Raw genomic sequence first — 18,594 nt, 5'->3', positions numbered from 1 at the left:
GAGACTAACGGATGCCTATAAAAAGATGCTGTCTGACCTGCTGAGTTCCTCCAGCATTTCGTGAGTGTGTTCTCCAGCATCTGGAGAATCTCTTATGTTTATAATCAACACCTTGCCATTTCTTCCGGGTGCATCATGAGTTTGTGTTATACCTCACTATACCTTTTTTGCACTATTTTCATTTAGGTCGAGGTTTGTTTATTTATTTATTTAGAGATACAGCGTGGAAAAAGCCCTTTGAGCCACACCACCAGGAACCCCCAATTTAACCCCAGCCTAATCACAGAACAATTTACAATGACCAATTAACCTACCAACTGCTGCATCTTTGGTCTGTACGAGGAAACCAGAAGAAAATCACACATTCCAAATAGAAGACACGGAACTGAGCTCTGGCGCCCCAAGTTGAAATAGCTTCACACTGACTGCTACGCTACCATGGTGCCCCAATTGATTTAGTTATCTATTATTCTATACAACCTTGTACAACATTGGAACAAGTTACTGAAGTTGGAACAAGATTATTTTGTAGAAACTCTATTTGTTTCAGTCTCAGAAAGCAGCTGATATTCACACTGGCTCATTGCACTTTGACAGAGTTCCTCCTGCCACAAGTATGGAGGAAATTTAACATATTTGCAGGTGTTGTGGGTTTATTGGTGATGATACTATTTAAAAATATCCCTTCCTATTTCAGATCTCGTTTCTGATGTCTGCGTACTTTGGTCGAGAACTCACAGAGGAGAGCTGCTCTGCGCTTGGATTGGTGATACATTACCTCTATCTCTGTCAGTTCAGCTGGATGCTCATTCAGGTCAGTGAGTAGTCTGGCCCCAATGTCAGAGAAACCTGCACAGGTCTTTAGGAAGTAGGCAAGGTTCTCAGTTATTAAAATGTGTAAAACTGACGACACAGGGAGAGCACATCCCTGAAGTACTCAAAGTTCAAAGTAAGTGTATTGTCAAAGTTCAGATACGTCACCATATACAACCCAAAGATTTATTTTCTTGCAGGCATTCACAGTAAATGCACAAAACACAATAGAATCAATGAAAGACTGCACCCAACAGGATGGACAGAGAGACAATGTGCAAAAGATAACAAAGTGGGCAAATAAAAGAAAGGATAAATAAATAATTTATATATAAATTATATACAAAAAATATATATATAGTTGCATATATAGATATGCATATATAAATAGATAAAGACATAAATAAATAACACACACACATACATACGTATGAATAAATAAATCAAGGCATGAGATGAAGACCCCTAGAAACTGATTCCATAGGTGCTGAGAACAGTTAATTGTTAGGGTGAGTGAAGTTATTTGCTTTTGTTCAAGAGCCTGAGGGCTGAGGGGTAGTAAGTGTTCCTGAACCTGGTGGTGCGAGTCCTGAGGCTCCTGTACCTCCTTCCCGTTTGCAGCAGCAAGAAGGGAGCGTGGCCGGATGGTGGGTGCTCATGATGGATGTTGCTCTCCTATGACAGCAACAAATTCTTGATGTGTGAAAAGCAAATTTAATTAAAGGGACTATTTCTGGACTGATGCTTTTCTCCTAAAAGCAAAGACAGCAACACTAATAACTTGATAATGCTACAATTTCAATCAGCACTATTTTAAGGTACTCGGAAGAAAGTATAAGTGGGATGTTAGAGGTTGGGTGGGACATCAGAGAGGTGGGTGGGATGTAAGAGCAGCAGGTGGGATGTTGGAGAGGCGGGTGTGATGTCACAGGTGGGTGGGACATCAGAGAGGTGGGTGGGATGTCAGAGGTGGGCGGGATGTCGGAGATGGGTGGGTGGGATGTCAGAGAGCTTGGTGGGATGTCAGAGGTGGGTGGGATGTCAGAGGTGGGTGGGAGGGCGGAGGTGGGTGGGATGTCAGAGTGGGGTGGGACGTCAGAGGTGGGTGGATTGTCAGAGGGGTGGGACGTCAGAGAGGGGTGGGTTGTCAGAGGCGGGCAGGATGTCGGAGGTGGGTGGGTGGGAAGTTAGAGATGGGCGGGATGTTAGAAGTGGGTGGGTTGTCAGAGGTGGGTGGGATGTCAGAGGCAGGCAGGACGTCAGAGATGGGTGGGACGTCAGAGGGGTGGGTTGTCAGAGGTGGGTGGGCGGGATGTCAGAGGTGGGCGGGATGTCAGAGGTGGGTGGGATGTCAGAGGCAGGCGGGACTTCAGAGAGGGGTGGGACGTCAGAGGTGGGTGCATGCAACACACTGCCAGCGTAAGGTACAGTCAAATATATTAGTGTCATTGAAGAGACATAGGCACATGGATGAAAAGAAAATGGAGAATTCCATGGGAAAGAAGCTTTGGATCAGGGGTTCCCAGCTGTTTTTATGCCATGAACCACTGCCATTAAGCAAGGGGACTGTGGACGCCAGGCAGCAAACTCCTGTGCTAGATTGAACTTGGAGTACGTTAAAGAATTGGTACAATAACATGGGCTGTGACGTTTGCAATTAGTGTCACCTCAGTTCCCATTCAGATTGAGATTTATTTATCACATCTACAGTAAAGCATACAATGACATCTGCCATTTGTGTCAATGACTGATTCAGTCCCAGATGTGCCAGAGGCAGCCTGTCAGGTGTTGACAGATTGCGTGACCCAGCTAACGGATATCTTTAATATCTCTTTGAAACAGTCCACTCTCTGTGCAGGCTGCAAAGCAGCCACCATTATTCCAGTGCCCAAGAGAGCGATGGCAGTTGGCCTAAATGATTACAGTGGCTGAATGGATCATGCAAAATCCCACCTTCCAGCTACATTGGACCCTTTCCAGTTCACCTGGTCCACTGATGATGTCATAACCCGAGCCCTCTGCTCCATCCTGTCCCACCTACAAAATGATGCCTCGTACTCCAGGCATTGCTCATCGCCTTCAACTCGACATTTAACACAATCATCCCTCAGAAGCTGGTGGTAATGCTATCTCGTTGGGACTCAATGTCCCTCTCTGTAACTGGAATTTGGACTTCTTGATGAGAAGACCCAGTCAGTCTGAGTTGGCAGCAGCAGCATCTCCAGCTCCATCTTGCTGTGCATTGCTGCCCCTCTCCCCCCCCCCCCCCAGGGCTGTGTGCTCAGTCCACTGCTGACTCATGTCTGCTCTGCGAGATTTAGCTCAAACTGCATCATCAATTCACTGACGATACTACAGTGGTTGGCCTCATCAGCAACGATGATGAGTCAGCATACAGAAAGGAGACAGAGGGGTTTGTCAAATGGCGTGAGAGCCACAACCGGAGTCTCAACATGGACAAGACAACAGAGGTGATGTGGACTTCAGGAAGGCACAGGTCACCCACTCTCCTTTGCACATCAATGGCTCTGCCGCGGGGAGAGTGAAGAGCACAAAGTCCCTTGGTGTGCACGTAACAGATGGTCTAACCTGAACCCACAACATCCCCTCACTAGTCAGGAAAGCACAGCAGCGTCGACACTTTCTGAGGAGATTGAGGTGTGCGAGGTTCCCCACACCCCCTTCTAGCTCCTTTCTGCAGCAGCACCACCAAGAGTTTCCTGTCTGGCTGCATTATTGTGTGGTATGGAAGCTGCAAGGCATCGGACCGCAAGACCCTGCAGAAGACAGTAAAAACCACCGAAAGGATTACTGGGATCTCCTTCCCCATTTACATTTACTGGGAGCATTGCAAACAAATGGCCCAAAGCATTGTGGAGGATCCCTTCCAACTATCCCACAATCTCTTTGACCTACTACCGTCAGGAAGGTGGTACAGAAGCATCAGAACTAGACTACCAGACTGGGTAACAGTTCCTTCTCTCAAGCTGTGAGACTAATGAATACCCTGCCACCACTGAGGTATCCACTAGGAGACCAAGCTGTTTATTGTTTACTGTACTGTTGTATGTTTACTGTTTACCTATGCTGTGCATGAGATGCATTTGAGTTATATTTTATTAACTTACTTATAGTAATATTTTGGTTTCTGTGCTGTGTGAGATAAATGTTTTGTGGGTGCGTCATTGTCCAGAGGAACATTGTTTTGTTGGTTGTACAGTCAGGTGACAATAAACTTTAACTAACAAATTATTCTTTTTCTTACCTTTAGTCCGTCAATTTCTGGCAGGTGCTTGTGATGAATGATGAACACACGGATCGACGATACCTGCTCTTCTTCACCCTGAGTTGGGGTTTACCTGCCTTTGCCGTGGCCTTGCTTGTAATTATATTGCGAGGGGGTTACAACTGGACCATGCAAGAAGTTTATGGCTCGGTACATGGTGATGTGTAAGTATGGCAAGTGTCCATAAATGACATCTGAAAGATTGCAAACCCATGTCATTTCCGGAGACTTAGAGTATTATATTCAGCCCTGGTCACCTCATTCCAGGAGAGGTGTGGAAGCTTTACAGAGGACGCAGAGTGGATTTACCAGGATGCTGCCTGGATTAGAGATAATATCTCAGGAGGAAAGGTTGAGCACGCTAGGGCTTCTCTTTTTCGAGCAAAGGAAGATGAGAGTGTGTAAGATGATACGAGGCATAGCTAGAGAGGATGGCTAGCACCTTTTTCTCAGGGCAGCAATGGCTAATGTGGGATATGTGCTAATATAACATAACTTTAAGGTGAATGGAGGAAAGCATGAGGGGAATTCAGAGGTAGATTTTTTACACTAAGGGTGATGAGTATGATGAATGCACTGCCAGGGACGATGGTGGAGGCAGATACTTTAGGGACAGTTAAGAGTCTCTTAGATAAGCACATGGATGAATGAAAAATGGAGGGTGAGGTGAGAGGAAAGGGTTAGATTGATCTTAGACAAGACAAAATCTGCAGACGCTGGAAATCCGAAGCCACACGCACAAAATGCTGGAGGAACTCAGCAGGCCAGGCAGCATCTATAGAAAAGAGTACAGTCGATGTTTTGGGCCGAGACGCTTTGGCAGGACTAAAGAGAAAAGCTGAGGGGTAGAGTTAAAAGGTGAGGGGAGGGGAGAGAGAAACACAAGGTGATTGGTGAAACCAGGAGGCGGAGGGGCGAAGTAAAGAACTGGGAAGTTGATTGATCTTAGAGTAGGTTAAAAAGTTGGCACAACATTGTGGGCTGAAGGGCTGTAGTGTTCTATTTTCTGTTATGTCACTCTTCAGTGCTTTGTATGTATTTGTGCTGTAATGTTCTATGTTCTCTATTTTTGACTAGGAAGCACATAAGCCAAATTTTCATTTACCTTCACATGAATGCGTGAATCAAACAAAAATAAGGAATATTATGGTGGTTCTTTATAATTATTTTTCATGATTAAAGAATGACAGCAATACAACAGAATCTGAAACATGAACTGCATTCTGGTGTTCTGTACAGTACACAGTTTTGTTCAGGCCTGATTGTGATTTCCCGTAGTTGAACAGGGTGCGGACAATTTTTGTCAACAGTAGAATTAGGCCAAGTTGCTATTTATGCGTGTGGTGAAGAATTAACCACTTCCTGTTTGTACTTTAGCATGAAAAACTGCGTCAATCCGACATCAATTTAGCCTCTTCCTGCACACCCTCCCCCGCTGTCTCAGATGCAAACGCTTCAAACATACACGCACAGCCTTTTGCATATGACAGTTCTGGTGCTTGGTATTAAACAAGAATTGAAAGGAATATCTATCTCAGAGTAAGGGGAGATCTCATTGAAACCTATCAAATATTGAAAAGCCTAGATAGAATGGACACAGAAAGGATGTTTCCAATAGTGGGTTGGGGGGGTGGGGGTGGTCTCCAGGACCAGAGGGCACAGCTTTAGAATACAAGGACATCCCTTTAGAACAGAGGGAAATACTTTAGCCAGAAGGTGGTTAAACTATTGAATTCATTGCCACAGAGGGATGTGGAGTCAAATCTTTGAGTGGAGGTTGATATGTTCTTGATTAGCCAGGGCATCAAAGATTAAGGAGAGGAGGCAGGAGAATGGGGTTGAGAAGGAGAATAAATCAGTCACGTTGAAATGAGGAGCAGACTCGAAGGGATGAATGGCCTAATTCCACTCCTATGTCTTATGGTCTTATGAAGCATTTGCTCTCTACTTCACAGTGGAGAAGTATTGTTTTCGTTAAAAGTCTGCTAACTATTTTATTGCAGCATATACGATGTCATCGAAGTATATTCTCCTCGATCCAAGAGTTCAGACAGCAACTAGAAAACTGGGATTAGTCACAAACTATTTATAGGTGAAACCGTGATTAATTTTATTAGAATCTGAGCAATGATTGAAAGTTAATATCCAGTTAACTTTGGAAATCCTGACAGCTTTAATCAGTGACCTTGACAACTTTATGGAAGTTACGATGGTTTCAGGGCCGTCTACAGACTGCCGCCTCAGTCAGGCCTAGCTACTTCTCACACCTGACCTGTGGAACTGAGTATCTGCCTCTGATGTCTCAGCAATCACAGAATCAGAATCAGGTTCATTACCATTGACATATGTCATGAAATTTATTGTTTTGTGGCAGCAATACAGTGCAAGAAATAATAATCACTATGCGTTACAATAAATAAATAAATAGGACATCCTTATTTAAGAAAGGATGTGCTGACGTTGGAGAGGGTACAGAGGAGATTCACTAGAATGATTCTGGGAATGAGAGGTTAGCATATGAGGAACGTTTGATCGCTCTTGGACTGTATTCCTTGGAGTTTAGAAGAATGAGGGGAGACCTCTTAGAAACATTTCAAATGTTGAAAGGCATGGACAGAGTGGATGTGGCGAAGTTGGTTCCCATGATGGGGGAGTCTAGTACGAGAGGGCATGACTTAAGGATTGAAGGGCGCCCATTCAGAACAGAAATGCAAAGAAATTTATTTCCTGTTTTTTTAGTCAGAGGGTGGTGAATCTATGGAATTTGTTGCCACAGGCAGCGGTGGAGGCCAAGTCATTGGGTGTATTTAAGGCAGAGATTGATAGGTATCTGAGTAGCCAGGGCATCAAAGGTTATGGTGAGAAGGCGGGGGAGTGGGACTAAATGGGAGAATGGATCAGCTCATGATAAAATGGCGGAGCAGACTCGATGGGCCGAATGGCCGTCTTCTGCTCCTGTGTGTTATGGTCTTATGGTCTAAGAGGAATAGAGAGACAGTATTCACGTGTTCACGGATGGTTCAAAAATCTGATGGCAGACAAGGAGAAGTTATTTCTAAAATACTGAGTGTGTGTATTGTTGATAGTAATGAGAAGAGGGCATGTCCCAGATGGTAAGGGTCCTTAATGATGAATGTCACCTTCTTGAGGCACAGCCTCTTGGAGATGTCCTTGATGGAGGGGAGTGTTGTGCCTGTGATGGAGCTGGCTGAGACTACAACCCTCCGCAGCATCTTCCGGTCCTGTGCAGTGGAGTCTCCACACCAGATTGTGATGCAAGCCTCTCCACCATCTGCTGAAATTTGGTGGAATCTTTGGTGACATACCAATGAAGATAAACAAATGGTGCAAAAGAGGAATAATGAGGTTGGGATTGAGGACTTTGAGAATTCTGATGGCAGAAGGACGAAGCTGTTCCGAGAACGTTGATTGTGGATCCTCAGGCTCCTGTACGTCCTCCTCAAAGTTCAAAGTAAATTTTATTTTCAAAGTACATAGACGTCACCATATGTACCCCTGAGATTCATCTTCCTGTGGGTAGTGAAAATCAACCAGAGTGCAGAAGACAACAAACTGTGCAATGAAAATGTAAATAAATAGCAATAAATAACAAGAATGATATAATGCAATAAAGAGTCTTTAAACTGAGAACACTGTTGTGGGAACATTTCATTGGTGGGGCAAATAGGTGAAGTTATCCCCTTCTATTTAAGAACCTGATGGTTGAGAGGTAGTAACTGTTCCTGAATCTGGTGGTGCAAGTCCTGAGGTTCCTGTACCTTCTAACTGAAGTCAACAGCGAGAAGAGAGGAGCATCTCCAACAGGATCCCACCACCAAACACATCTTCTCTCCCCCACACTCCGCTTTCTGCTTTCTGCAAGGATCGCTCCCTATGCAACTCCCTTATCCATTTGTCCCTCCCCACTGATCTCCCTCCTGGCACTTAACCTTGCAAGCGGAACAAGTGCTACAACCGTCCCTACACCTCCTCCCTCACTACCGTTCAGGCCCCCAAACAGTCCTTCCAGGTGAGGCAACACTTCACCTGTGAGTCTGATGGGGTCATCTACTGTATTTGATGCTCCTGGTGTGGCCTCCTGTATATCGGTGAGACCCTAGATTGTGAGACCACTTCACTGAGCCCCCATGCTCCATCCACCAGAAAAAGTGGGTTCTCCCAGTGGCCACCCATTTTAATATACATTCCCATTCCAACATGACAGTCTATGGCCTCCTCTACTGTCGCAGTGAGGCCACACTTGGGTTGGAGGAGCAGCACCTTATATTCCGTCTGGATAGCCTCCAACCTGATGGCAGGAACATTGATTTCTCTAACTTCTGGTAATGCCCCGCTTTCGTAATTCCCCATTCCCTTTCCCCCTCTCACCTTAACGCCTTACCTGCCCATCACCTTCCTCAGTTGCTCCTCCCCATTTTCTTTCTTCCATGGACTCCTATCCTTTTCTACCAGATTCTCCTTTCTCCAGCCCTGTATCTCTCTCTCACCAAACAACTCTTTACCTCACCCCACCCCCTCCCCCCTCCCCGGTTTCACCTATCAGCTTGTGTTTCTTTCTCTCCCCCCCCCCCACCTTCTAACTCTGACTCATCATCTTTAGTCCTGATGAAGGGTCTCAGCCTGAAACGTCAACTGTTTACTCTTTTCCATAGACACTGCCTGGCCTGCTGAGTTCCTCCAGCATTTTGTGTGTGTTGCTTGGAATTCCAGTGTCTGCAAATTTTCTCTTGTTTGTGAGAAGAAAGCATGGCCTGATTAGTGAGGATCTCTGATGATGAATGCAGCTTTCCTACGACAGCATTTCATGTGGATGGGCTCCTTTGTTGGGAAGGCTTTACCTATGATGTATTGGGCTGAATCCAATGCTCTTTGTAGGATTTTCCAGTCAAAGCCATTGGTGTTCCCTAATTGTACAGTCTGCATTTTTTTTTCACCTTGTGATGAAGATATAGCGTTGAAATCATTTTTTGGTGCATCTACTTTGTTTCATACACTCAGCTTTTTTCAATGACCAACTTAAATGGTGATTCCATGAGAAACCAAAATTCATTAGTGAATACTTTGCATTAAGATTATTTGTTTTCTCTTAATTGCAACCTTATCAGACCACTTATTTAATTTTCTGAACAAAACAGTGGAAGGAATTTTGTTATCCTTCCCAAGCAAGCATTTGCATTCTTTCACAATCAGTAGAAGTAATTTGAATATCCTTCTCATATTTCCCATGTGCACTTTCAGAGGCGCCTCTTTGAAGCAGTTAGAGATTTGGCAAAATGTGGTGATACGCAAGTTCAGGTTTAATTCAACCATACATGAATACCCATGAATGCAGCCAAATGAAAGGACATAACTCCAGGGCCAAGGTGTGAAACCCAGAGTCACGCACAACACAGGGCAGATATGGATCTGAAATGTTCAGTTAGCTTGGCTGAATTGTCTCTGCTGTGTTAAAAGAGAATTCAACAATCTCAATTTCTGTCACACCATAAGGATAGAAGAGATTAAATGAAGAGAAATAAGCGTATCAGATTCAGAAAGTTTTACTATTACTGGCATATATCGTGAAATTTGTTGTTTTACAAAGGCAGTTCAGTACAATACATAATAAAAATCTACAAATTACAATAAGACTATATATAATTAAATTAAATAAGTAGTACAAAAAGAGATTAAAAATGTACTGAATTGAATTGACTTTATTTCTTACGTCCTTCACATACATGAGGAGTAAAAATCTTTACATTATGCCTCCATCTAAATGTGCAATGTGCAATCATAGTAATGTATAATAATTTATAATAAATAGAACAGTCAATGTAAAATAGAGTACACGCCAATCAGCGCGAGTTCATCAGTCTGATGGCCTGGTGGAAGAAGCTGTCCCGGAGCCTGTTGGTCCTGACTTTTAGTACCACTTCCCAGGTGGTAGCAGCTGGAATAGATTGTGGTTGGGATGGCTTGGGTCCCCAATGATCCTACAGGCCCTTTTTACACACCTGTCCTTTTAAATGTCCTGAATCATGAGAAGTTCACAGCTACAGTTGCGCTGGGCTGTCTGCACCACTCTCAGCAGAGTCCTGCAATTAAGAGAGGTACAGTTCCCATACCAGGCGGTGATCAGCCAGTCAGGATGCTCTCAATTGTGCCCCTGTAGAAAGGTCTTAGAATTTGGGGGCCCATACCAAACTTCCTCAACCATCTGAGGTGAGAGAGGTGCTGTTGTGCCTTTGTCACCACACAGCTGGTGTGAACAGACCATGTGAGGTCCTCGCTGATGTGGCTGCTGAGGAACTTAAAGCTGTTTAGCCTGTCAACCCTGGATCCATTGATGTCAGTAGGGGTTAGCCCGTCCCCATTCCTCCTGTAATCCACAACCAGTTCCTTTGTTTTTGCGACATTGAGGGAGAGGTTGTTTTCTTGACACCACTGTGTCAGAGAGATGACTTCTTCCCTGTAGGCCACCTCATTATTGTTTGAGATAAGGCCAATCAACGTAGTGTTGTCAACAAATTTAATTAGCAGATTGGAGCTGTGGGTGGTGATACAGTCATGGGTATACAGGGAGTAAAGGTAGTGCTCACAGGTTTGTTGTCCATTCAATAATCTGATGGCGGAGGGGAGGAAGCTGTTCTTAAAATATATGTGTGTCTTCAGACTCCTGTACCCCTTACTTGATGGTAGCAGTGAGAAGAGGGCATGTCCTGGGTAATGGGGGTCCATAATGATGGATGCTGCATTTTTGAAGCACTGTCTTTTGAAAGTGTCCTCAATGTTGGATAGACTAGTGCCCATGGGGAGATCTGAAATGATAGGAGGAGACAGGATTCGGATCTCCCCCTCCCCCTTCCACTTTCAAATCTCTTTCTAGCTCTTCTTTCAGTTAGTCCTGACGAAGGGTCTCGGCCCGAAATGTCGACTGTACCTCTTCCTAGAGATGCTGCCTGGCCTGCTGCGTTCACAGCAACTTTTATGTGTGTTGCTTAAAATTCCAGCATCTGCAGATTTCCTCGTGTCATGCCTTATATTAGCTTTTATTTGTCCCATGTAAATCGAAACATCAAAAATACAGTGCGATGCATCGTTTGCATCAAATGAGCAAGGATTGTGCTGGGAGCAGCCTGCAATTGTCGCCATAATTGTAGCATCAATATAGCATGCCAACAACTTACTAACCCTAACTCTAATGGTACGTCTTTGGAATGTGGGAGGAAACTGGAGCACCCGGAGGAAACCCACATGGTCATGGGGAGAACGTACAAACTGCTTACAAGTAGCAGTGGGAATTGAACCCTGATCGATGATCACTGGTACTGTGAAGTGATTATGCTAACCACTACGCTGCTGTGTTGCCCAGAAACTTAAACAGTCTTCCCTCAACCATCATCAAAATTATTTGATTCACTCTTGCTTTTGAGATATACAATTATCCAATATATTTTTCAGTCGTAAAATGCCTGTGTGCACTGGAGTGAAGTATTTTCAATGCCCCGGTGACATGGTAAATCAGTGATACTCTGATCATAATTCTCAAGCTTCATGCGATGCTTTGACAAACAGCTTATGGCTATCCAAGATGTCTAATTTCTGGACTGTAAAATATAATTAAAATATAATGTCAGCCAGAGCTAGATACAAAAATCTCTCCCAAGGCCCCAGCATTCTCCTCCTTTGCGTCCAAAGCATTCCAGGATACATTTGGTCAGGTGCTGGGGCTTTATCCACCATTATGCATTTCAAAAGCTCCAACACCCCCTAACAAGGCGAGAGAATAGTATTTACATTCCCTATTAGACATGGTCAATGCTTAGACACCAGTTTAAACTAAATTGGATTCTTTGAGAAATCATCTGGATTTCTCCATTATTGCACGTGATTATTTAAAGAAAAGGCATGTGCAATCATGCGTGTGATTTTTTCAAATAGGATTCTGTAAAAAAAATCATGCAAAGTGCCCTTAATATTGATGTGGAAGCACCCATTGAATTCTTTAATGGGCCCACTCATCATTGGACTATTTGTTTGCCAATAGATACTGAATTCCTGTGTGTGTGTGTGTGTGTGTGTGTGTGTGTGTGTGTGTGTGTGTACGCGCACGCAAGAGTCCACAGCCACAGAGCCAGTTCAACACTGCAGCCATGGAGCTAGCCGACCTCGAAGTTGGACTTGAACTTGATTTATGCTGACAACAGACCCCTTGCCTTTCATTTTAAACTGTTTTAATTTATTAAGAAACTGCACATTTAAAAAAAAATCATTAGTGATTTCACAATATAAGTGCAAGATTACAAATTACCTAATAATTTGAAATTCAGAATCAGAATCAGGTTTATTATCACTGGCATATGATGTGAAATTTGTTAACAGCAGCAGTAGTTCAATGCAATACATAATCTAACAAAGAAAAAATAATAATAATAGATAAACAAGTAAATCAGTTATATATATTGAATAGATTAAAAAATGTGCAAAAACAGAAATACTGTATATTAACAAAAAATTGAAGTAGTATCCAAAGATTCAATGTCCATTTTGGAATCGGATGGCAGAGGGGAAGAAGCTGTTCCTGAATCGCTGAGTGTGTGCCTTCAGGCTTCTGTATCTCCTACCTGATGGTAACGGTGAGAAAAGGGCATGCCCTGGGTGCTGGAGGTCTTTAATAATGGACACTGCCTTTCTGAGACACCACTCCCTGAAGATGTCCTGGGTACTTTGTAGTCTACTACCCAAGATGGAGCTGACTAGATTTTCAACCTTCTGCAGCTTCGTTCAGTCCTGTGCAGTAGCCCCTCCATACCAGACAGTGATGCAGCCTGTCAGAATGCTCTCCATGGTACAGCTGTAGAAGTTTTTGAGTGTATTTGTTGACATGCCAAATCTCTTCAAACTCCTAATAAAGTATAGCCACTGTCTTGCCTTCTTTACAACTACATCAATATCTTGGGACCAGGTTAGATCCTCAGAGATCTTGACACACAGGAATTTGAAGCTGCTCACTCTCTCCACTTCTAATTCTTCTATGAGAATTGGTATGTGTTCCTTCGTCTTACCCTTCCTGAAGTCCACAATCAGCTCTTTCGTCTTACTGACATTGAGTGCCAGGTTGTTGCTGCAGCACCACTCCACTAGCTGGTATATCTCACTCCTGTATGCCCTCTCATCGCCACCTGAGATTCTACCAATAATGATTTGAGACCCTCAATAATTTGAGAGGACGTGCCTGCATATTGCATTAGCTTAATTCAAGATTCAAGATTCAGTTCGTGAATATAATAGAGAATGAAATGATTGTTACTCTGGACCTGAGCTCCTCCTTCTTCTTGTGCCCATCACCCTCACTGGGGCATTATCCCTGTACCTTCCGCTTTCATCACATGACTTCATATATCTTCCAGGTGAAGACCCTTCCTCTCGCAGAAATGAGGTCTTTGGAGCCTCTGCTGGCGTTTCTGTAGCTCTGGGTTATTACAGGATGGGGTTGCTAGCCCTATGCCCAACCCTCCTCTTTTCGCATCCAGGCTTTTTAAGCACCTTTTCCCTTATAATTGTAACTACACACTGTTCTCTTCTCTCACATTCTTCAACATCTGGCACACTGCTAGTGTCTTCCACAGGGAAGACTGATGCAGAATACTTATTTAGTTCATCTGCCATCTTCTTGTCCCCATTATTATTTCTCCGGCCTCATTTTCTAGCAAACCTATATCCACTCTCATCCCTCTTTTATTTTTACATACTTGATAAATCTTTTTCTGTCCACCTCGATATTGTTTGCTAGCTTGCTTTCATGTTTTATCTTTTTCCTCTGAATGATCCTTTTAGTTGCTTTCTGGAGGTTTTTAAAAGTGTCCCAATCCTCTATCTTCCTGCTAATTTTTGCTTTGTTGTATGCCCTCTCTCGTGTTCTTACATTAGCTTTGACTTCCCTTGTCAGCAATGGTTGTACTATTTTGCCATTCAAGTATTTCTTGGTTTTTGGAATACATCTATCCTGCACGTTCGTCATTTTTCCCAGAAACTCAAGCCATTGCTGCTCTGCTGTCATCCCTGCCAGCATCTCCTTCCAATTTACCCTGGCCAACTCCTCTCTGATGCCACAAGTATTTCCTTTACTCCACTAAAGTACTGCTACGTCACACTTTACTTCCTCTTTATCAAATTTCAAGTTGAACTCAATCATATTGTGATCAATGCCTTCTAAGGGTTCCTTTACCTTAAGCTACTTAATCAACTCCAGTTCATTACCCAACACCCAATCTAGTATAGCAGATCCCCTAGCGGGCTCAGTGACAAGCTGCTCTAGAAAGCCACCTTGTAGGCATTCAACAAATTCACCCTCTTGAGATCTCTTAGCAACCTGATTTTACCCATCTACTTGCATGTTAATATCGTTCATGACTATCATAGCATAGCCCCTTTGGCATATCTTTTCTGCTTCCCATCCCATCTACTGTTTGGAGGCCTGTATAAAACTGCCATCAGGGTCCTTTTACCCTTATAGTTTCTTAACTCAACCCACAAGAATTCAACATCTTCCAATTCTATGTCACATCTTTCTACTGATTTGATGCCATTCTTTACCAGCAGAGCCACACCACCCCCTCTGCCTACCTTCCTCTCCCTCCAATACAATGTATAACCTTGAACATTCAGCTCCAAATTCCAAACATCCTTCAACCACGATTCAGTGATGGCCACATCATACTCGACAGTCTGTAAAAGTGCAATAAAACCATCCACCATATTTCTTACACTCCATGCATTGAGATATAACACTTTGAGTACTCTATGTGCAGCCCTTTTGATTCTGCATCCTTATGCACTGATTCTTCATCCCTTATGCACTGAGGCTCATCCTGCTGCCTGCAATTTTGTTCGATCATCTGCCTGTCCGTCCTGACAGTCTGACTGCAAGCTATCTTTGCTTTTTAACCATCCATCCTATCCTGAGTCCCTTCATTCCAGTTCCCATCCCCCTGTCAAATTAGTTTAAACCCTCTCCAACAGCTCTAACAAACTTGCCCGCAAGAATATTGTTCCTCCTCGGGGTAAGGTGCAACCCCTCACTTTTGTACAGGTCATACCTCCCCCAGAAGAGATCCCTGTGATACAAGATACTGAAACCCTGCCCCCTGCACCAGCTTCTCAGCCATGTGTTTACAGTGCCTATAAAAAGTATTCAGCCCCCCTTGGAAGTTTTCATGTTTTATTGTTTTACAATTGATTCACAGTGGATTTAATTTGGCTTTTTTGACACTGATCAACAAAAAAAGACTCCTTTCTGTCAAAGTGAAAACAGATCTCTACAAAGTGATCTAAATTAATCACAAATATGAAACACAAAAATATTGATTGCATAAGTATACACCAATAATATGACACACCAAATCAGCACTGGGGCAGCCAATTGGTTTTAGAAGTCAAGTAATTATTTAAATAGAGATCTGTTTTTGGAATCTGTGTGCAGTCAAGGTGTTTCAATTGATTGTAGTAAAAATACACCTGTATCTGAAGGACTAACTGCTGGTAAGTCAGTACCCTGGCAAAAACTACACCATGAAGACAAAAGAACATGCCAAGTAACTCCATAAAAAGGTTATCGAAAAGCACAAGTCAGGAGATGGATACAAGAAAATTTCCAAGTCACTGAATATCCTTTGGAGTACAGTTTAGTCAATCATCAAGAATCGGAAAGAATATGGTATAGCTGTAAATCTGCCTACAGCAGGCTGTCCTCAAAAACTGAGTGACCGTGTAGGATGGGGATTAGTGAGGGAGGCCACCAAGACACCTATGACAACTCTGGATGAGTTACAAGCATTAGTGGCTAAGACGGGAGAGACTGGGCATACAACAACTGTTGCCCGGGTACTTCACCTGTCACAACTTTATGGGAGAGTGGCAAAGAGAAAGCCACTTTTGAAAAATCTCACATGAAGTCTTGGCTTGATTTTGCCAGAAGGCATGAGGGAGACTGGAGTCAGCTGGAAAAAGGGTCTATAGTCTGATAAAACCAAAATTGAGCTTTTTGGCCATCATGAGCCAGACACCACACATCATCAAAAACATACCATCCCTACCATGAAGCATGGTGGTGGCTGCATCATGCTGTGGGGATGCTTCACTGCAGCGGGCCCTGGAAGGCTTGTGAAGGCAGAGGGTAAAATGAATGTAGCAAAATACAGAGAAATCCTGGAGGAATACCTGATGCAGTCTGCAAGAGAACTTTAAGTTGGGAGAGGGTTTTGTTTTCCAGCAACACAATGACCCCAAGCATAAAGCCAAAGCTACACAGGAATGGCTTCAAAACAACAAAGTCCATGTCCTGGTGTGGCCAAGTCAGAGTCCACACCTCAATCCAATTGAGAATTTGTGGCTAGATTTGAAAAAGCCTGTTCACTCACGATCCCCATGCAACCTGAACAGAGCTTGAGCAATTTTATACAGAAGAATGGGGAAAAATTGCAGTGTCCAGATGTGCAAAGCTGATGGAGACCCAGACTCAAGGTTGTAATTGCTGTCAAAGGTGCATCTACTAAATACTGACTTGAAGGGGGAGAGTAATTATGCAATCAATTATTTTATGTTTAATAATTGTGGTAAATTTAGACCAATTTGTAGAAATTTGTTTTCACTTTGACACAAAGGAGGCTTTTCTGTCGATCAGTGTCAAAAAAGCCAAATTAAATCCACTGTGATTCAATGTTGTAAAACAATAAAACATGAAAACTTCCGGGGGGGGGCGTGAATATTTTTTATAGGTTCTGTAGCTGCCAAATCATCCTGTTTCTATCCTCACTGGGTGTGGCGCAGGTAGCAATTGAGAAATTACTACCCTTGCCAGCTTTCTACCTAGCTCTCTGAATTCTCTCTTCGGGACCTCTTTGCTTTTCCTGCCTACGTCATTGATACCAATATGTACCAAGACATTGGGCTGCACTCCTTCTCACTCCAAAGTGCTGTGGACATGATCTGGGATGCCCCTGACCCTGGCACCTGGGAGGCAACATACCATCCGGTTGTCCTGTTCATATTCACAGACTCTCCTGTCTATTCCTTTAACTACTGAGTCCCCTATCACTACCCCTCCCCTCTTCTCCCTCTTCTCCCTCTTCTCCCTCTCTCCCTTCTGCACCACGGACCCATGCTCAGTGCCAGTAACCTGGTCTCCGTGGCGTTCCCCTGGGAGGTCATCCCCCACAACAGTATCCAAAACGGTATACCTATGTTATTGAGGGGAATGGTCACAGGGGTGCTCTGCGCTGACTGCCTATTCACTGTCCCATTTCTTCTGACAATCACCCAGCTACCGGCCTCCTGCAACTTGGAGGTAACTACTTCCCTGTAACTCTGATCGTTAATCTCCTCACTCTTCCGTAGAAGCCGAAGGTTATCCGGATGCTGCTCCAGATCCCAAACACAGTCTTCAAGGAGCTGCAGCTGGATGCACTTCACACAGATGTAGTTCCCCGGGACCGTTCAATCTACCAATCGGTACGCCTTTAGACTGTGGGAGGAAAGCAGAGCTCTCAGGGAAAACCCACATGGCCAAGGGGAGAACGTATAAGCTCCTTACAGACAGCGGTGGGAAATGAACTCAGCTCATTGATACTGTAAAGCATTGTGCTAACCGCTATAAACTGATTGTATGTGCCTAAAGTGACACTAGGCACAGGAGTTTCAGTAGATAAGATGACTGACAGGAAATGACAAAGTGACTCTTGGCAAGAGGACTGCTTCTGGGGAGTAGCCGGGCAGACGGAAGCAGAGTAGCACAGTGTTGGTGTGAGGTGCGGAGTGTAAGCACAGAGTGGCAGTGCGTGAAGGGTGCTGAGGGGGTGAGGAGACGACAAGCCGATGTGATGAGGCACTTAAAATGTTATTTATCCAAAATCAAATGCAACTCTGTTTCAGGAAGTGACAATTTGAGCATTTTATTCAGCTGCATGTTGAGTTCTGAAGGTTTTTTAAAGACAAATTCCTTAAATATCCACAATGGATATTATTAGCCAACTTTTACCTTTATGCGAATTTAATGCTATGCAACAATTTAAAAGGTTGAGGAACCTCTTTTTAGTGAAAGGTTCATTGTTTTTACATAGAATAAATTCATTAGTCATGTCATTTGACCTTATTAAAATGCATTCACATGAGATTGAGACTGAAGTGAAGTCAGTCTAAAGAAAGCCAGTGTTGTATTTTTTTTGCCTCTTAGCGTGACAGTGGCTGTTTTATCAGATTGTCCAACTAGCTCAGGCTGGGCAGAGCAGACAGTGTTTTTCTGTGGTGGTTTTGAATTCAAGCCATTGTTGTTCCTTTTCCATCGCGAAAAGTTCAGCAGCTGCAAATGGAAACTTGTAGTCATTAAGCTGTGATGTATCATGTAACTTTATAAAAAGTACAAGAGAGTATTTTTGGCTTGGTTATTATCATACCACATTAAACCAGACTGTTCTGAATTTTATAATGCATAGCAA

At 43.5% G+C, this 18,594-nt stretch overlaps 1 protein-coding gene across 1 annotated transcript in view; it reads left to right on the top strand.

Annotated features, from left to right (window-relative positions):
• adgrv1 (adhesion G protein-coupled receptor V1) overlaps window positions 1–18,594 on the top strand; it is a 514,329-nt gene that overhangs the window by 407,556 nt on the left and 88,179 nt on the right. Inside the window, exons 83-84 of the mRNA XM_063069242.1 lie at window positions 698–814; window positions 4,085–4,263. Of these exons, the coding sequence (XP_062925312.1) occupies window positions 698–814; window positions 4,085–4,263 (296 nt within the window). The remainder of the gene's footprint in view (window positions 1–697; window positions 815–4,084; window positions 4,264–18,594) is intronic.

The sequence above is a fragment of the Mobula hypostoma genome, chromosome 16 (genome assembly GCF_963921235.1).
Source record: "Mobula hypostoma chromosome 16, sMobHyp1.1, whole genome shotgun sequence".
In the NCBI taxonomy this organism is placed as follows: domain Eukaryota; kingdom Metazoa; phylum Chordata; class Chondrichthyes; order Myliobatiformes; family Myliobatidae; genus Mobula; species Mobula hypostoma.
Note: the sequence above shows the minus strand (reverse complement) of the source record. Positions and strands in the feature narration are given on the sequence as shown.